The 21,465-nt window shown below is 45.3% G+C and overlaps 1 protein-coding gene across 2 annotated transcripts in view; it reads right to left on the reverse strand.

The window, feature by feature from the left end:
- SYK (spleen associated tyrosine kinase) overlaps positions 1 to 21,465 on the reverse strand; it is a 94,492-nt gene that overhangs the window by 6,460 nt on the left and 66,567 nt on the right. For both annotated transcript variants that reach the window (XM_080668986.1, XM_080668985.1), the window contains exons 9-13: positions 20,178 to 20,355; positions 7,192 to 7,401; positions 6,171 to 6,360; positions 1,710 to 1,850; positions 957 to 1,069 (exon numbers count right to left, since the gene is read on the reverse strand). In XM_080668986.1, the coding sequence (XP_080525112.1) occupies positions 957 to 1,069; positions 1,710 to 1,850; positions 6,171 to 6,360; positions 7,192 to 7,401; positions 20,178 to 20,355 (832 nt within the window). The remainder of the gene's footprint in view (positions 1 to 956; positions 1,070 to 1,709; positions 1,851 to 6,170; positions 6,361 to 7,191; positions 7,402 to 20,177; positions 20,356 to 21,465) is intronic.

Below are 21,465 nucleotides of genomic sequence, written 5' to 3' on the forward strand. Positions count from 1 at the left end.
CTTCTCTGAGCAGGTTAGCACCAGCAGCCGCACCTACTGCCCTTTCCCTTTGGGGCTGACCACATGCTGCGTCTAGACCACGGTGAGACCCTTACATGCGCGCCCAGCCATGGGGGAGTGGTGCTCTCTAGGGGCTGCAGAGTCCCTGGTGGCGCCTGAGAGCACCTGCAATACCCCTCTTTCCAGGGATGCTCCAGCATCACTAGCCACTGTACCTCAGAGCAGAGCTGCTCCCCAAGTTATTAAATCTATTGCATATATGAGTGCCTCCCCAGGTGTGATCCTTCCCCGGTCCCCAGGTGTGATCCTTCCCCGATCCCCCGTATGATGCTTCCCCGATCCCCAGGTGTGATCCTTCCCTGGTCCCCAGGTGTGATCCTTCCCCAGTCCCCCGGTGTGATCCTTCCCCGGTCCCCAGGTGTGATGCTTCCCCGATCCCCAGGTGTGATCCTTCCCTGGTCCCCAAGTATGATGGGTCTCCCTTCCTGCTGAGCTGCCATAAGATCATGTGTGCTCCAGGCAACTTTGAGGACCACCACTCCTAGGACTGGGGCACTCCTTGGGCAGTGCTACCTCACAGTTCATCTGAGAGCCAGCCAGCATCGTGGCCACACCTTACCCCGAAAGGTGGCCAGGAACTAGGAAAATATACATTTCCCTCCAAGTACCTCTCATCCTCTGTCGCCAAGAATGGTCCACAGCACCAGACCAGATGTGGGAACATCTTTCTACTGTGGCCACCTCCGCCCCACCAATATTATCTACATTTAAAATGTGACCTCTGGGATTAGAGTAATTGTCTAAACTTAGTCTTAGACTAAAGAATAGAAGTGCATGGTCCTGAAAGCAAGGCAGCTCCCTGCTGTGTAGGAGGCAGCACCCCCGCCCCAGGAGAAGACAGCCCGGCACGCTGTGCCCCGAGCGGCTGCATGAACGGCAGGAAGGGGGGTACTCACTCATAGGTCCAGCACAGGGTCATCAGCTCATACATCTCTCTCGGACACCCTGGAGGGCACCCCATCCTCTCTCCTTTCTCCAGCATAGCAGACACTTCACTTCCTTTCATCCCCTAAAACATGCAAAATATACCTGAGATTTTTAAACATAGCACTCAGCAAAACAAAACAAAGCCACAAATACATCCCAACTGCCATCCCCAATGAAACAAGAGTACATGAAGTGCAATTTCAGTGATAAAAAGAACAAAAACAGGAGCGCCTAGCTAAGATCTGAAAGTCAATGAGGTGGCCCTCAGCAGGAGGCGTGCGTGCAGGGGCAGGACAGTTGGGCTCCGTTCTATTTTCATCTAGGGCTGCTTTCACGAGTATGTTCCATTTGTGAAGGTTCATAAGCTGCATCCTAGCAACTGCACCCTTTTTGGCATGTGTACCTCAGTTTAAAAACATCTAACAAATGTAATGAGCTGCCAATCTGATACTGGAAATAGCCATACTTTCTATTTCAATTTTAATTAATGTTGATTTGGGTATATTTTATGCATATTTACATGCATAATATACAATGAAAGAAAGATGTACTGTTCAGCTAGCATGAAATATTTCTCTTGCAGTTTAGCATAAACGGAGGGCCTATTAACGGTCAAAAGACAGCAAAGCCATAGAAGGAAGGCCAACACTACGGTGGTAAGGTGCTAATCTGTTCAGACAAAACTAGGCCGCAGGACCAGGACATGAAAAGCAGAGGCTAACCCGATACGGCTTCTGCCCGTAGGAAAATGCCTCCCACATCAGCACCCCGAAGCTCCAGACGTCGCTCTTGCTGGAGAATTTGTAGTAGTTGATGCACTCGGGGGCGTACCACTTGACAGGCCACTTCCCGTGCGTCTGTGCCTGAAAGCAAGGCAAACGGAGAACTTCCGTGAGAATAAACCCGTGTCCACGCAGCTCTGCTCACCAGAGCCCAAGGCGGCAGCAACCCAAATGCCCACTGAGAGAGGACAGACAAACAGAACGGGCTCGACCTACAGTGGGATGTTACCAGCCTTCCAGAGGAAGGGATTCTGACACACACGAAGGCATGGATGAACCATGAGGGGCCCTTTCAGTGAAACAAGCCAGTCCAGTCGAAAGAGGGCAAGCACCAGAAGGTTCTACTCATCGAGGGCCCTGGAGTTGTCCGAGGAAGAGACAGTAAGTAGAGGGAGGGCCCAGGGGCGGTGCAGAGGGAGCGATGGGGCGTAGCTTTTAGTGAGCACAGCTTCAGCTGGGTCAGATGAAAAGAATTCTGGAGATTAGTTGTAAACAAAGTGAATGTACTTAACATCACTGAACTGTAATCCTGAAAATAGTTAAGATGGTAAAATTTATGTTAAGGGTATTTTACCACAATTTAAAAAAAGAATGAAATCATGACTCACTACACCATGTGTATACACATACATGCATGTGCCTTGTGTGGGGTTGTATGCACACGTGCATGTGTGCATGTAATTGGCATGAACCTTAAATATACGATTAAATCCTAAAATCTTAAACTTTTCACTTTCAAATACATTTTTAAATGATTGAGATCGACTTTTGTGTGTCTCTTAGTCATTTTCTTTCACCTCTTCCTCCAGCCCTCACAGCCCATGGACCGGTCACAAGGCGAGCCCCACCGAGCACTGCATCCTGGTCCCGTGCCAGGAGCCCGGCGGCTCTCAGTGCACTGTCTGCAGCTCTGAGGCAGCACTCCCTATTTGGCACAGGCTGCTTACAGTATCATTTCAAATGCTCTCATTTTAAAGGAGGTAGTGAAGAGACCCAAACTGTGCCTCCCAGAGGCCTTTGCTTAGGGGCTCAGGGTCCGTGAGGCCTGCTGCCGCCGGGGGATGTCACTTTAATCTGGAGAAGTCCCCGGGGCAGAGGGAGGCAGGTCAGGAGGGGCAACTTGGGGGATGGATCTGAGACCGCAGGTGCCGGCAGTTCTATGCCACACTGATCACACCTCTGTCTCCTCCATGTTCTGCTTTATCTTCAGATTTAATTTTCAAAAGTTGTGCCCACCACCACCACCACCTCTGGTCTACAGAGACAACCACATTTGAGAGCTTTTCTTGGATCCTTCCAGAAAAATACATATACAAGTGTAAACAGGGAACATATGCTTCTGGGGGTAATAAAGTTAGAGGCATACCCTTTTTGCACTTTACTATTTAATTTTTCTACTAACCCTGTGTCTTAGATATATGTCTACATCAGTACATGCAAATAAAGTCAATTTTAGAAGAGTTAATTGTGTGCTTCCTATAAATCTCCTACAACTAACTTAACCAGCCTCCACCAAGAGGCCAGTAGGGGGCTGCCCGGATTTTGTCATTACACATCCTGTTACAATGGACAGAGCTGCGAGTTCCACTCCAGACACCACAGCAGAGGCAGTCATGAACCTTCTGGTTTCCAAAAGCATAAAAGTTATGTCTACACTATACTGCAGTCCACTAAGTGTGCAAAAGCATCAAGTCTAAGAGAACAGTGTACAGCCCTTAATTAAAATACTTTACATCTAAATGTTCTAGCCATCGCCTGGCCTTCAGCGAGTGCGAACTGTCACTGGTGGAGGGTCTTGCCTCAATGTTGATGGCTCCTGGCTGATCAGGATGGTGACTGAAGGTTGGAGTGGGGGGGCGTTGGTAAGATAAGACAACAGTGAAGTTGGCTAAATCGATTGACTTCCTTGCACACCGGTTTCTCTGCAGCACTGGCTACAGAGTGATGGCATTTTGCCCACAGAACCTTCAGACTTGAAGGTGGCCCTCTCACACCTGCGGCCGCTTCCCCAGCTAAGTACACATGAGACTCTAAAGCCTTGGCTGTCATCGCAACAGGCTCCGTGGCCTCCTCGCCAAGAGTCGGTTCGTCTCAAGCAACCACTTCCTTTGCTCATCCATGAGCTGCCGCTCCCCGACCCTTAGGTTCCATCACGAGATCGCAGCGCTCTCCCGCCGCAGCTCCCCTGGGGCTGGCATCGCTGCCCCCCACGTCTGCAGGCGCCTCCTTACTGAAGCCGGGCCCTGCAGTCACCTGCCCACTTCTCCCAGACTCCTGCGGTGCTGACATGTTGGCCTCTCCCAGGAATCACGAATGTTCCCAGTGATAGGAGAGGTTTCATTTTCTCTGCCCAGGTCCATCCGAGGAGCCACTGTCTGTGGCAGCCATAGAGGCCACTGCAGGGTTAATAATAGTTGGTCTAATTCCAATGTTGTTATGTGTCAGGGAGCAGGAAGGCCATGGGGAAGGAGACAGAGGGGGAGGCTGGTCGCTGGAGAATCAGAGCACACCCAGCATTTACCAAGTTTGCTGTCTTATGTGGGTGCAGTTCGTGTTGCTCCAAAGCATTTATAACAGCAACATCAAACATCATTGATGGAAGATCAGTGTAACAAAACTAACAATAATCAAAAGGTTTGAAATATTGCAGGAATTACCAAAATATGACACAAAGACATAAAGTGAGCAAATTGCTGTTGGAAAAATGGTGCCAATAGACTTGTGCGATGTATGGTTGCCCCAAACCTTCAATTTGTAAAGACATATATCTGCGGAGACCACACGAGGGAGCCTGTCTGTGCCCGCATCGGGCCGGTCTCGGTGGAGCTGCATGGCAAAGGGCGTGCACGCTGAGGCTCTGTGCTGCGTGGCCTCAGCCCCGCACACGAACACTGAGGGCCATGCTCATTTGCTTCCATCCCTATTGCTTCTTTTTAATCCGTTCAACTTTTTATTCTTTTACCCCATTTTGCTTTGTTTGCTTACGAAATATTCTCCATGTCACCATCTTCTCGGAGTGTTTAGTCCAGCCATGGGCAAACTAGGGCCCGCGGGCCGGATCCGGCCCTTTTGACTGTTCTATCCGGCCCGCGGAGCCGAAAGAGTGGAGGGTTCTCTTGCTCTCCCCTCCGCTCCTTTACTTTGAATTTATATTAGTTCACACAAACACTCCATCCATGCTTTTGTTCCGGCCCTCCGGTTCAGTTTAAGAACCCATTGTGGCCCTCGAGTCAAAAAGTTTGCCCACCCCTGGTCTAGTCTCTTTTTACGGGTTCTAACTCGGCTTTTAGTTTTTTGTGCAATAGGATGATTGGATACACACATATCTTGTGAGCTGTTTACAACAGTAGAGTTAGCTGCCCGTCCTTCACCTGACATGATTACCGCTTTGTCGTTGTTACTTTGGTGAGAACATTTACTATCTCCTCTCTTAGCACCCTCCTTGCTTACGAGATGCCCAGAGCTCACTCGTCTCACAGCTGGAAGTTTGTACATCTGACAACCTTCATCCATTTCCCGCCCCAGAACCTGCTCTCTGTTCCCAAGGGCTCAGCTTCTTTGGGTTTCACAGATAAGATGATCGAGTATTTGTCTTGTTCAGTCTGACTGATGTCACTCGGTATCATGCTCTCAAGCTTCATCTATGTTTTTGCAAACAGCAGTATTTCCTTCTTTTTAACAGTTGATGTGTGTGTGTGTGTGCGTGTGTGTGTGTACATTTTCTCTACCTCTTTATCCACTGGTAGGCATTTGGGTTGTTTCCAAATCTTGGCCATTGTGAATGATGCTGCGATAACATGGGGAGCACAGACTGCCCTCGCACAGCGGTTTTATCTCCTTCAGGAGAATATGCGAACGTGGGACTGCTGGGTTGTAGGTCATGCTATTCTTAATTTTTTGAGCAGCCGTCATCCGACTTTCCACAGTGGCTGTGCCCATTCCCACCAGCAGTGCCCAGGCGACCCTTTCCTCCTCACCCTCGCCGACACGCCTTCTTTCTTGTCTTTGGCAGCAGCCGTTCTGACGGGCGAGGTGATTTCCCATGGAGCACAGGTCTTCGCCTCCCGGGTTAAATTTATTCCTATATATTTTTTATTCCTTTGATGTGACTATAAATGGGGTTGTGTTCTTAATTTCTCTTTCTGACACTTAATTGTTGATTCCCTACTGTCCAAGGAATGTGGTTTGGAAGATTCTATTCTGAGTAAATCTCAGGTTGTGATATATGACAGTGTCTCCATTTTAACAATAGAATCAAAGCTCAAGAAGAACATTTTTGCATAGCTATTTTCAATAGGGACATTGCTCCTTGAAATCCTATCATAATAAAATACAAAAGAGATGCATTTGCACTTCAGATTTCTACTACCTGCTGCTCGGAACACCGCCAGCTGTGCCCACCTTGTAGTAGTTCTCATCCGCGCGGAGAGCCTTAGACAGCCCGAAATCACTGATCTTGGCGTAATGCTGTGTCACCAGCAGGACGTTTCTTGCCGCCAGATCCCTGTGCACGAAATTGCACTCCTCCAAGTATTTCATCCCCATGGAGACCTGGTGAACCAGCTCGATGATGTTCTTGTCCTTGACGTGTCTACAAGGCAAGTGTGTCATTAGTGACAGTGGACAGGGTCCATGTAGGAATAGCCGCCATGCGCCTCACAGACAGAGGTGGGTCCTCTCATTTCCTGCTCTCCTCAAGCAGGACTCATGAGTTGTGACAAAGGACCTTGCTAACCTACAGCTGTTCAAGAGTGAGCACCATCCTCCCGGTGCTCAGAGGTGCAACTTTCAAGGCTTGCTTTGAACTGCATGACACGCACACAGCAGGCTGGCCATTCCGGGCTAAAGGAGAACCGGACTTCACTATTGGACGGAAAAGGAAACCCACCCTGAGTTCCAGTTTCCCCCATGAAGCGGGAGCAATGCCTCCTTTCTATGGAGATTAAGGCACAGCCCAAGTAGAAACGCAGTGTAGTGAATGATTAAGCAACCAGTGGCTAGTCTATGAGTTATTCCATCTCAGCACTGAGCGGCACTTTCAGCAGTAATTACTCACGGGAACATAGAGGTCAGCCAGCCAGGTACGATGCCACGGTTATCCCCATAAAAAGCTTATTAAATATTCTTGTAACAAGCATGTCTTTCCTAGGAGGTGACGTTGACTGCCAAGACATTCTAAAGCTGACTCTATCTATCCCTGGGCCAGGATAGAGCGGGCAAAGAGAATGAAATCCAAACTGGTAAATTAGAGGATTTTGTTTGTTTGTTTTTGTTTTTGCCCAAAAGGAGCTAAAAAACAGTTGATCCAAAGACAAGAGCTATCTCCTCTGGCAAGGGGTGCGTGGAGGATGGAGGAGAGAGGCCTCCTGGTGACCCAGGTGCTCTGCGCCTGCCTGCAGTGGAGCGCCCGGCCAGCAGGTACCTGTTCTGCTGCAAGTATTTGTTGAGTGGGCCCAGCTCCGCCATCTCCATGACCAGCATCCAGGACTCAGCCTCGCAGATCCCGATCATGCGCACAATGTACGGGTTGTCGAGCTGCTGCATGACGTTGGCTTCTGCTAACAGCTCATCTTTCAGAGCCGGGTCGTTGGCCTCATTTTTCAGGATTTTCACAGCCACCGTTTTCACAACTCTGCAAAGAAGCCATAACACACCAGAACCGATCAACAGGCCCGCTTGAGATAAATGTTCATTAGAACTGGGCTATACACATGACAGCACAGAATGGACATGCATCCTAAGAAGCTTAAGTGACTAGTTTTCCAACAATGTTCTGTCACTTCACAGACAAAGGGAGGAATGATTCTTTATTTAAAAACAATGGGCGGGACTTTGGAAAATGGCGGCGGAATAGACAGACGTTTCCTGAGCCTTGTCCCAGAGCAAATAAAGGGAGCAGCTGAAATGAGTGGAATATAGCCCGAATTGGCGAAGGAGGCGCAGCTGGTGAGACAGTATGCAGCCGGGAAGGGCAGAGATCCCCCCGATAAAGGTGCAGCAGCGAAAGCTGAGTCTGCCCACCCATAAGTACAGAACTCTGGGCATCACATCACGCCTTTCCAGAGTTCAGGCCCCCAGAGCCACATCACCCCGACAGACAGTTCCTTGGTGCCACTGTGAGTCCCCACTGGGCACGCGTGATTTCAATTAAGGGTGCAAGACAGCACGAATTGGGATACTCCCCTCCATGGCTGCTGACTTCTAGACACCACAGTTGTGCCTCTCAAGTTCGCAGGCCTACAACAAGAGAACCCAAATAGTTCAAGTAGGGAGCTACACTAGATTACCAAGCCCAGGAGAACTGAGAGATTACGCCAGTAGCACCATCCCCAAAAGAACCTGGGTAGCAAAGCAATGGGATCTACAATTAAAACATTACAGGAAACAACGGGAAGACAAAAAAGCAATCCCCAAAGGAAAGAAAAAGAGGAACCACCAGAAAGGGAGTTAAATGAATTCGAGGCTAGCAGCTTATCAGAGATAGAATTCAGAGTAATGGTTATAAGGATGTTTAAACGGATGGATGACAAATACACACAACTCAATGAGAACTATAAGGAGCTGAATGAGAATGACACCAACAAGAGGAGATGAAGAACGACATAGCTGCAATAAAGAACACATTGGAAGGTTTAAACAGTAGACTAGAAGAGGCTGAGAACTGCATTAGCGAATTAGAAGACAAGGTAGGAAAAAACACACAAACACAGCAGCAACTGGAAAGAAGACTTAAAAAGCAAGAAGAGAGCCTAAGGGAGCTTTGGGACAACACAAAACGAAACAACATTCGCTTAATAGGGATACCAGACGGAGAGGAAGAGAAGCAAGGAACAGAAAACCTGTTTGAAGAAATAATGACAGAAAACTTCCCTGATATTGGCAAGAAAACAACTATGCAAGTCCAAGAAGTACATACAGTCCCAAACAAGTTGAACCCCAAAAGACTGACACCAAGACACATCATAATTAAATTGGCGAACACTAACGACAAAGTAAGAATCTTAAAGGCTGTCAGAGAGAGACAGAAAGTTACCTACAAGGGATCTCCTATTAGAATATCAACAGATTTCTCAAAAGAAACACACCAGGCCAGAAGGGAATGGAATAAAATATACAAAGTGATGCAAAGCAAGGGTCTGAATCCAAGAATACGATACCCAGCAAGGCTATCATTCAAAATTGAGGGTGGAATCAGGAGCTTCACAGACAAAAAAGGGCTAAGAGAGTTTATCACTACCAAGCCAGCAATGCAAGAAATGCTAAAGGGACTGCTGTAAAAAGAAGAAAGAGAAAGGCAAGAAGAAACACAAACACTAAGGAAACATATGACAACAAACATGTACTTGTCAATAATAACATTAAACGTAAATGGATTAAATGCACCAATCAAAAGACATAGGGTAGCTGAATGGATAAGAAAACATGACCCATATATTTGCTGTCTACAAGAGACCCACCTCAGAGCAAAGGATTCACACAGACTGAGAGCAAAGGGATGGAAAAACATTTTTCAGGAAAATGGAAATGAGAAAAAAGCTGGGGTTGCGATACTTATATCTGATAAAATAGACCTAAAAGTAAAGGCCATAACAAGAGATAAGGAAGGCCTCTACATAATACTAAAGGGAGCAATTCAACAAGAAGATATAACTCTGGTAAACATATATGCACCCAATGCAGGAGCACCCAAATACATAAAAAAACTCCTGGAAGATATCAAGGGACAGATTGACAACAATACAATCATAGTAGGAGACTTTAATACACCACTGACATCACTGGATAAATCCTCTAGACAAAAAATCAGCAAAGAAACAGCAATTCTAAATTACGCACTAGATCAAATGGACCTAATTGACATCTTCAGAGCATTTCACCCCAAAGCCACAGAATATGCGTTCTTCACAAGTGCACATGGGACATTTTCAAAAATAGACCACATATTGGGTCACAAGCAAAGTCTCCCCAAATTCAAAAAGATTGAAATCATATCAAGCATTTTCTCAGACCACAATGGCATAATATTAGAAGAAACCAAAATAAAAACATTCCAAAAAATTCAAACACTTGGAAGCTGAATAGCATGCTATTAAACAATGATTGGGTCATCAATGAGATCAAAGAAGAAATTAAAAACATCGTGGAGACTAATGACAATAAAAACACAACAATGCAGCTCTGACTGGTTTAGCTCAGTGGATAGAGCGTCAGCCTGCGGACTGAAGGGTCCCAGGTTTGATTCCAGTCAAGGGCATGTACCTTGGTTGCGGGCACATCCCCAGTGGGGGGTGTGCAGGAGGCAGCTGATCGATGTTTCTCTCTCATCGATGTTTCTAACTCTCTATCCCTCTCCCTTCCTCTCTGTGAAAAATCAATAAAAATATATTAAAAACACACACACACACACAAAAACACAGAACAATGCAAATGCTATGGGACACAATAAAAGCAGTCCTGAGAGGGAAGTTTATAGCTCTACAGGCCTACCTCAAAAAACAAGAAAAAATGGTAATAAAACATCTAACTCAACAACTCAAAGAATTTGAAAGAGAGCAGCAAGAAAAGCCCACAGTGAGCAGAAGGAAGGACATAATAAAGATCAGAGTAGAAATGAATGACATAGAGACCAAAATAACAATACAAAAGATCAACAAAACCAAGAGCTGGTTCTTCAAAAGGATAAACAAGATTGATAAACCTATAGCCAGGCTCACCAAGAAGCAAAGAGAGAGGACCCAAATAAACAAAATGAGAAATGCAAGAGGTGAAATAACAACAGACCCCACAGAAATACAAAGGATTGTTAAAAAATACTATGAATAACTCTAACAAACTACACAACCTGGAGGAAATGGACGCATTCCTAAAAAAATACAACCTTCCAAAACTCACTCAGGAAGATTCTAAAAATCTCAATAGGCTGATAACTATGGAAGAAATTGAAGCAGTCATCAAAAAGCTTCCAGCAAACAAAAGCCTGGGGCTAGACAGCTTCACAGGGGAGTTTTGCCAAACATTCAAGGAAGAACTAAAACCTATCCTCCTCAGACTACTCCCGAAAATTCAAGAGGAAGGAACACTTCCAAGCTCCTTCTATGAAGCCAGCATCACCCTAATACCAAAACCAGATAAACATAACACAATGAAAGAGAATTACAGTCCAATATCCCTCATGAATATAGATGCCAAAATCCTCAACAAAATTCTAGCAAATCAAATCCAGCAGTACATCAGAAAGATCATACACCATGACCAAGTAGGATTTATCCCGGGGATGCAAGGATGGTTCAATATTCACAAATCAATAAACGTGATACATCACATAAACAAATTGAGAGATAAAAACCACATAGTCATATCAATTGATGCAGAAAAAGCATTTGACAAAATCCAACACCCTTTCTTGATAAAAACTCTCAGCAAGGTGGGAACAGAAGGATCATACCTGAACATAATAAAAGCCATATATGACAAACCCACAGCCAACATCATACTCAATGGGCAAAAACTAAAACCATTTCCCCTAAGAACAGGAACAAGACAGGGATGCCCACTCTCACCACTCTTGTTCAATATAGTGCTGGAAGTACTAGCCATTGAGATCAGACAAGAAGAAGAAATAAAAGGCATCCAAACTGGAAAAGAAGAAGTAAAACTGTCCTTATTCGCAGATGACAAGATACTGTACATAGAAAACCCTAAAGACTCCATCAAAAAATTACTAGACTTAATAAATGAATTCGGCAATGTAGCAGGTTACAAAATTAACACGAAGAAATCTATGGCATTTCTATACACCAATAATGAACTTACAGAAAGAGAGACTAAAAAAGCAATCCCATTTACCATCGCACCAAAAAAATTAAGATACCTAGGAATAAACTTAACTAAGGAGGTAAAAGACCTATACGTGGAAAACTACATGACACTAAAAAAAGAGATAGAGGAAGACATAAACAGATGGAAGAACATACCATGTTCATGGATTGGTAGAATCAACATCATCAAAATGTCCATACTACCCAAAGCAATCTATAAATTCAATGCACTTCCCATTAAAATACCAATGACATATTTCACAGACCTAGAATGAACTTTCCAAAAATTCATCTGGAATAAAAAAATACCCCAAATAGCTGCAGCAATCCTGAGAAAAACAAAGTAGGTGGGATCTCAATACCAGATATCAAGCTGTATTACAAAGCCACTGTTCTTAAAACAGCCTGGTACTGGCACAAGAACAGACATATAGATCAATGGAATAGAATAGAGAACCCAGAAATTGACCCAAATCACTATGCCCAATTAATATTTGACAAAGGAGGCATGAACATACAATGGAGTCAAGACAGTCTCTTCAACAAATGGTGTTGGGAAAATTGGACATGCAAAAAAATAGAGCTAGATCACCAACTTACACCATACACAAAAATAAACTCAAAATGGATAAAGGACTTAAACATAAGACGGGAAACCATAAAAATACTAGAGGAATCCACAGGCATAAAAATCTCAGACATATGCCGAAGGAACTTCTTCACTGCTACTGCCACTAGGGCAATGGAAACTAAAGAGAAAATAAACAAATGGGACTACATGAAAATAAAAAGCTTTTGCACAGCAAAGGAAACCATCAATAAAAGAACAAGAAAGCCCACTGCGTGGGAGAACATATTTGCCAATGATATCAACGATAAGGGTTTAATCTCCAACATTCACAGAGAACTCATACAACTTAACAAAAAGAAGATAAACAACCCAATCAAAAAATGGGCAACTGATCTAAATAGACACTTTTCGAAAGAAGACAGAAGGAAGGCCAAGAGACATATGAAAACCTGCTCAAAGTCACTAATCATCAGAGAGATGCAAATCAAAACAACAATGCGGTACCATTTTACACCTGTCAGAAGAATTATCATCAACAAATCAACAAACGACAAGTGCTGGCGAGGATGCGGAGAAAAAGGAACTCTTCTGCACTGCTGGTGGGAATGCAGAATGGTGCAACCACTGTGGAGAACAGTATGGAGTTTCCTCAGAAAACTAAAAATGGAACTCCCATTTGACCCAGTGATCCCACTTCTAGGAATATATCCCAAGAAACTAGAAAAATGAATCAGAAAGGATATATGCACCCCTATGTTCATAGCAGCACAATTCACCATAGCTAAGATTTGGAAACAGCCTAAATGCCCATCAGCAGATGAGTGGATTAAAAAACTGTGGTATATCTGCACAATGGAATACTACGCTGCGGTAAAAAAGAAGGAGTTCCTACCATTTGCAACAACATGGATGGAGATGGAGAGTATTATGTTAAGTGAAATAAGCCAGGCAGAGAAAGATAAATATCACATGATCTCACTCATTTGTGGAATATAATGAACGGCATCGACTGATGAACAAGTACAGACCCAGAGACTGAGAAACGTCGATCAGCACGTCATACCTCAGGGAAGGTAGGGGAGGGTGGAGATAAGGGGGAGAGATCAGCCAAGGGACTTGTGTGCATGTATATGAGCCTAATCAATGGACACTGACAACAAGGGGGTGGGGCATAAGTGGGGGGTGAAGGCTTATGGGGGAATAAGGACACATATGTAAAAAATAAAAATTTAAAGAAATTTTAAAAAATTATAAAAAAATAAAAAATAAAATAGTAAATGTAATCCATACTAGTGGTCACCATAAACTTAAGAGAAATTGTTTCATGTGACAAAGATTTTTAAATGAAATTCTCTGTAGCCCGAAAATTATTTTGGAAGGAAACAAAGAGAAGTTTCCTTCAAAAGTCGTAAGGATTGTAATTGAAAGTCAATATATTTGGCCTCTTGAACTAAAGTAAGTAATTTGTGTTTTTGCCTCCCTGACAAGGTTTATATAAAGTTACAAAAAGAAATTGACAGCCAGTTTGAAATTGAATTGCCATGGCCTAGAGCAGTGGTCGGCAAACACATTAGTCAACAGAGCCAAATATCAACAGTACAATGATTGAAATTTCTTTTGAGAGCCAAATTTTTTAAACTTAAACTTCTTCTAACGCCACTTCTTCAAAATAGACTCGCCCAGGCCGTGGTATTTTGTGGAAGAGCCACACTCAAGGGGCCAAAGAGCCGCATGTGGCTCGCGAGCCGCAGTTGGCCGACCACTGGCCTAGTGCAAAGATTATCCTTACATGATATTATTCTACAATGTCATTATAATTTTAGATATTTTACAACAGCATATTGTACAATTATCCCAAACAAACTTACAAACTAATTATTTGAATGTTTGGAAGCAATTTAAAAAAAAGGACATGAAAGGATTTAATCCCTTTCAGAAGGAATTAAGGCACTGGGAAGGCACTTGAGCATTCTATATTGGCCCCTCTTGCCTTTTGTGCCAAGAGCGACCCTCTTCTCACAATCCAATTGCCCACAGCTGTTGCCTGAGCTTTCTGTTCATGCTGAGCTTGAAGCCTCGTGGTGGCTGGTATCATGGATCTGTCTCTCGCCCAGTCGTGTGAGCTGGGCCCTCCCTGGAGAAGAAACCTGAGTTCCACGAGATATGTGATCAGTGTTGGGGCCCCGCCAGCAGGCCAGTGGATCCCAAGGCAGGTGCTGGGCGTGGAGGCCACGGGGGCATAGGAGACAGAACTGAACCTCACATCACCCTGCTTGGCCCCGGAGGATGACTGGTTAGCCAGAGACCTGTAAGATTCCTCAGGGAAAGAACAACCTAAGACAGGCACAGTCGCAGAGGGGCCATCAGGAGAGAACTTGTGGGTCAACAGAGGTGGGGCACAGACCCTCACCCCCCCCAACCTTGCAGGGGCCTGAACCCTCCCCCCGTCTGAGGGAGGTCTCCTGCCCCCATGGCTGCTTTGCTTCCCATGCCCAGCTCAGATTGGGACACAGGTTACAGACAGTGACTTGGCCCAGCTCAGATTGGGACCCAGGTAACAGACAGAGACTTGGCCGACAGCAGGTGCCCTATATCTAACTCCAGCCTAGCACCAGGAATGCTCAGGGCCTACTCAAGAATGCAAATAATCCTTTCCACTAATATTTACAGGGTAAACTAAGATTGTTGGTAGAGTATTAAATTTGACAGTAAAATAATAATCAAGTTTTCAGATTAATTTAAATAGGCTAATTGAAATAAGTGAATATTCAAGAAAATTTAATTGTACTGGACAAAAAGCTGTTCCTAAAGTGGTAACTAAAATTTCTATTGGTAGTTCATCTCATGGTAAAATTCCTGAACATTCAATGAACATAAAGCAGTCATATTTTTGTGCAAAAAATTAAAATTTAAAGTTATCAAGACTGCATTATAAAATTTACAAAAGCCTCCATTAATCAGAAAAAGTGGGGATAGTAGGGTAATATCATGTAAGGAAAAAAATCCTATAAGTAAATTACATCTAGAAAATTTTTACTTTACAAAATTAATTTACATTTGTAATGCTAACAGCAAGACACCCATGAAAAACACACATGGTGTCTAAATAAGACAAAGGAAAATCGTTTGGGCAAAAATAAAAAGGATCCCAAATCAATTATATAGAAAAGATTCCTTTATTAACTTTTGGTAGAGAATATGTTTGTATATTTTCAGAAAACAACTCCAAGACCATGTGGATTCCTGCAACAGAGAGGAATTGACAGGTCTGCTCCAACCACAAAGACAAGAGGAGAAACAGTCCAGAGATGGAAGACGCTGATGACGCCTTGCCACGCTAGCAGTCAGCAGCTGTGCGTCGCAGCAGGTTACCTAGGACCAAACCAGAGAGGGTCGGACCTGCATTGCCACCATGTGCCCACCATCCAGATATCATTGCTGACATGTACACATAAGGAACTGTTTGACATTGAAACAGGGACTCAGAACTGTTGGACATTGAAATTGGGACTCAAACATTTTTTGTTATTATATGTTTATTTCTAGTCTGCAGAGGCAAGATTTTTTAAAGGAAAGAAATGGGGAAAAAATAGATACAGAGGCAAAGAAGCATTGAACAGACTGTCAAACTACAGCGGGAAGGCAGGGGAGGATGGCGGGGGGCGGGTGCTGTAAGAGATCAACCGAAGGACTTGTACGCATGCATATAAGCATAACCAATGGATACAAGACACTGGGGGTGGGGGGAGGTAAAGGCATGTAATGGGGGGTAGGGGAGGCCAGGGGGGAGGTCAATGGGAAAAAAAAAAGGAGACATATGTAATACTATTTGTAATACTTCAAACAATAAAAAAAGTAAAAAAAGAGAATAAAGTAAAAAAAAATAAAAAAATAAAAATAAAAATAAAAATAAAAAAATAAAAACAATGGGCGGGCGGGTGCTGCAGTGTGCCCCAGCCAAGCAGCAAGCCCAGGACAAAGAGCAGTCAATCACTTCCAACTGGACCTGACAGACAAGTGGGCTCCTGTAATTTCTGGGATTTGCCATCTCCGATGGTGTGTAACGTAGGTGAACACACATTCCTTTGATGCAGAGATGCAGACATAACAAGCATGTGCTGTTAAAGTTCAGTTTACAAAACTTTTAAGCTGCTTTGTGAATTCTGAGCAAGTCTCAACAAGTTTGCAAAAAATGAATTGTTATTTTTATTGTCTAATAACAACATCACACAGATCAAGTTGGAACTCTGGAGAACATCTGACACAGTGGGGTTTACATCAATGAATGGAACTTAACCATGAATGATTTGAAAACTGCGTCTCTCTGTGATACGATCCCCACAAATGCAGGACGTATGGAGCTCTTCTGTTGAACTCCGTTATGGAAGACTAAAACAAGAACTAAGGAATAGAGCAGGTGAAGTAAGAGAATAGCAGAGTAGGTCTGACATGCGCTCACACAGGTGTAGGCAGCTGCAGGGAAGAGCTCAGGGAGCCTCTCAGTTGCGCACGGGCAGCTCCCACACAGATGGGCACAGCGCCGCACCGGAACCCCTCCTCCTCCTCCGTCACGGAAGCACTATCTGTCCTATGCTGTCCTTAGACAAGTTATTGTTTGACCTTCACATTTTATCAACCATCCATCCAGACTGGTTTTGTGTATGGTGTGAGGTAGGGCTCAAAATTAACATGCAAAAACCTCTCAATTCTTTCCAATGTTTAAGAGAAAAAATAACACCTACTGCCTCTTCCAGGACAGAGAAAAGAAAGGAAACTTCCCCAATTCATTTTCCTAAGGTCAGCACTACCCTGATGCCAAACCAGCCAAAGAAATGACAAGAATATAATTTACTGATGACCCTCATGAACATAAGATGCAAAAGTTCTATGAGAAATAATAAAAATTTGAGTAAATTATAAAAAAATTATGAATATATAATTCATGAACAAGAAGAGTTTATTCTAGGAATGCAAAATGGGTTTAATATTTGAAAAATCAATTAGTGTAGCAGGTGGTGGAAGTGTCATCTGTGCACCAGAAAGGTTCTGGGTTCGATCAGTGCATATGAGAGGCAACTGATCAATGTTTCTCTATCATCTCTCTCTCTCTCTCTCTCTCTCTCTCTCTCTCTCTCTCTCTCTCTCTCTCTTTCTCTCTCATCAATAAACATATCCTCCAATCAGTGTATAATGTACCACATTACACAATAAAGGAGAAAAGCTATTTATCCCAGCCGTGGAAAAAAGTATGCAATAAAATACATTCATGATTAAAAACAAAGCTCTCAAAAAGGTAAGAAAAAGGGGAAACTTCCTTAATCCAATGTGAGCTGCTACACACCTAGCGAGGAAACACTGACATTTCCCCGCAATCAGGCCTGAGAGGGAGGCCTCGGCCCTTTTCTCCCACATTGAGCCACAGCTCCTAGCTGCTACAGCATGGCAAAAAAGAAACGTGGCACATGTAAGGATTAAACAGGAGGACATAGAACTCGTTAGCCACAGAGGACACATTTCTGGGTCAAAGGCTGCAAAGATAAATTACTAGAAATAATTAGTCAGAAATAATAGGTGAAGTTAGCCAGCTGCTGGGTATCAACAGGCAAAACCAGTTACATTTCCATATTCAACCAACACCAGGGGTAAGCACATGAAACTCTAAAAATTATACCATACATATTAACATCAAAAGCACTAAATACCTTCAAATGCATCCAACAGAAAGCTGAGCCAGACCTCGACACAGAAAAGTAGCTGTGGGGAGGCCTGCGAGTACAGAGGACGCAAGGAAAGGGGCCGGCCATGTTTGCTGGCAGGAGACAAGGTGCTGAAAGACCGCCTCATGCCCCCGGTCCGCAGGGCTTTTCTCTCCCCAACCTCCAGCTGAAGCTGTGTATCTAAATCATGTCTCTGCTAATTTTCATATATAGTTAAGCCAGAAGTTTACTAGCACAAACTAGTAATGAAAATGTATACTTTAGTATAGGATAATTTAAGCCCATTTTGCAAAATGACTGTGGTATGCATACATATATTTTAAAATAAGCATATTATTCAAATATATATCCTATCTAATAAAAGAGTAATATGCAAATTGACCATACCTCCACTACACCCACAAGCCACGTCCATCAGCCAATCAGGAGCAAGTATGCAAATTAACCCAACCAAGATGGCTGCGGCCACAGAGAGAGCAGGAGACTTGGGTTTCCCTGGCAATGGAGAAAGCCAAGTTTCCGCTGCCTTGGCCTGCCTTGGCCTCCACTTAAGGCTACAAAATTTCAATTATAGAAGATAAATAAACCCCAGATACCAGGGCCTCCACCTGGATCGCCGGGGGGCGTGGCCAGCCTGCAAACCACCACAGGCCCCTCGCCCAGGCCACCCCATGCTGCAAGGGAACCCCCACCCTGATCTGGGACACCCTTCAGGGCAAACCAGCTGGCCCCCACCCATGCACCAGGCCTCTATCCTATCTAATCCTCCTATCTAATACAAGAATAATATGCAAATTGACCATCACTCCAACACACAAGATGGCTGCCCCCATGTGGTCAAAGGTGACTGACCCCATGTGGACACAAGATGGCCACCACAAGATGGCCAGCAAGGGAGGGCAGTTGGGAGGGACCAAGCCTGCAAGGGAGGGCAGTTGGGGACGATCAAGCCTGCAGGGGAGGGCAGTTAGGGATGACCAGGCTGGCAGAGGAGGGAAGTTGGGGTTGACCGGGCCTGCAGGGAAGGGCAGTTGGGGGGGACCCAGGCCTGCAGGGGAGAGCAGTTGGGGGGGACCAGGCCTGCAGGGGAGGGCAGTTAGGGGTGACCAGGCCTGCAGGGAAGGCAGTTAGGGGCAAACAGGCTGGCAGGGGAACAGTTAGGCATCAATCAGGCTGGCAGGGGAGTGGTTAGGGGGTGATCAGTCTGGCAGGCAGAAGCTATTAGGGGCAATCAGGAAGGCAGGCAGGCGAGTAGTTGGGAGCCAGCAGTCCTGGATTGTGAGAGGGCAGTCGGACATCCCTCAAGGTGTCTCATATTGGAGAGGGTGCAGGCTGGGCTGAGGGACATACCCCCCCCCAATGCATGAATTTCATGCACCAGGCCTCTAGTAAATATATATTTAATACACACATATACTAGTATACATGCATGGAAGGCGAGCAATTGAAAGCAAGACTTTTATCTATATTCTTGACCCTTGAATCATATTACTTACCTACTCAAAAACATTTACACAAATTCCTTACATTTAAAATAGCATCAAACTACAAAACCAACTATATTCATATCAGTAACATACTAATTCAATTCTAATGATTGCATAATAGGTATTGTTATTTGAAATTATGGGATAAAGCAAATAAATAATTATACTAATGATATTTGAAATTAGAAATTTTTTGCATAAGAAAAATGAGACACAATTTGAAAAAAATTGAAGAAAATAAGTTGACAACACTGTTGCTGAATGATTACATTTTAATTAAGTAGCATGTGTATGTGTGTGCATATAAAGATCTCTCTCACACACACGTACACACACACTATGGTTAGTTCACAATAGTGATATTTGGCTGATACAAATATGACATTTTTATATTCTTATGTTTCACTTGTTTCTATTTTCTAATTCTCTACAAGACACCTGTGTAACCTCCAAACTAACATATATAATTACTAGAGGCCTGATGCACGAAATTCGTGCAAGAGTAGGCCTTCCTTCCCCCGGCTGCCTGCACTGGCTTCCCTCTGGCACCTGGGACCCGGGCTTCCCTTGCAGCCCCAGCTTCGTCTGGAAGGACATCCGGTGTAATTAGCATATTATGGTATTATTTTTATAGATTATCTATATACTTAATATACATAATGGATGCTTTTATGGTAACTGTACCAGAAATGGACAAAATTATACTATTAGTACAGAAAGACTCAGGTCTGGTGCATTGCCCTCCGTGCTTGGTATAAAATGAACACAGCAGGTCATACACAGGCAGAGCGGTGTGGGTCGGAGCCCTGACTTACTTTTTCATCTGGTAGTAGCCCTTCTTCACGGTGCCGAAGTTGCCGGAGCCCAGCTCCTTGTCCTCCAGGGTCAGCAGCTTCCGGTCCAGGTAGACCTCCTTGGGCCGGATCTCCTCGGGGTCTGCATAGGGGCTCTCGTACACCCCCGTGTCCATGGGCAGCGCTTCTCTCTGGGCTTCTGCAACAGAGTGGGGAGCATAGGCTGGGGCGGGTCCCTGGTGAAATCCCGCCATCCACCCGCCTACCTCCCGGTGGCCACAGCTGCCCTTGGCCACTTTGGTAATGATGGGGCTGGGAGTGTCAGGTGGCCTCCCCCGGCCTGTGGGGGCAGCAATAAGCCCCGAGGGCCCGCTGTCCGTGACCCCATTCCTGCATGACTGCTCATTACGACAGGGCTTGCATGCCAGAGGCAAATACGGATGGGCCCTCCTGGTGGGCAGTGGTGACTTTATTTCTGAAAATGCTAACCCCCCTTCCATTGGGAGGTGCAGGCTGCCCTTGCCTCGGTGGCTGTTGTAACTGTGTCCACTACAGCGTCTATCAGGAGCGATGCTGGTGACGTACTCAGGAGAGGTTACAAGCGGCTTATTTGCTAACAATGAGGCTCTTGAGGCTTCAGAAGCCATGCAGGGTGTCCCACTGCCCTGACGCCTCCCAGGCTGGGAGACAGCCCGAGGACGTGGGAGGCCCAGCCCACAGGCCCAAGGCTAGTGGAGACAGGCGACTGGGCTGGCCCCAGGCCCCGGGCCTCGCCAGGGCCAGCACCTGGGCTGCCAGTGTGACTGCGAGAGGCCTGGCCCAAATGCCTGGCCTGCACCAGGTAATTCAGGGAGAGACCCAGTAAATGAGTGCTGTGGTTTGAAGCTACTAAGTTTTGGGGTGGCTTTTGTAGTGATGAACAGACCGAGTTCACCAATAAAAAATGTCCCGGGGTCACCTAGAGACCCTAGAAGGCCGTGCTGAGGCCCATTTCCGGTAACGAGGCCAGAGAGGACACAGCCCACGGAGCACAGTCTCCCTGCTCAGCCTCCGGTGCGGGCCTCACACCGCCAGCACCGTCCTCACCAGGCCGTTCCCACAGCCCAGGTGTCTGCTAGGGTGTGCCTCCCCCTGCCCTTGCACCAGGCCGTTCCCACAGCCCAGGTGTCTGCTAGGGTGTGCCTCCCCCTGCCCTTGCCCCCCCACCCCCCCTGAGGCGCACTGGGCGCAGCACCCGCCTGGACACGCCCTCGGGACGTGAACCCTGGAGCAGAGTTGGCACTGAGGAGGCGGGAGCTCTGAGCAGCGG

The sequence above is a fragment of the Plecotus auritus genome (assembly GCF_963455305.1).
Source record: "Plecotus auritus genome assembly, chromosome: 5".
Lineage (NCBI taxonomy): Eukaryota > Metazoa > Chordata > Mammalia > Chiroptera > Vespertilionidae > Plecotus > Plecotus auritus.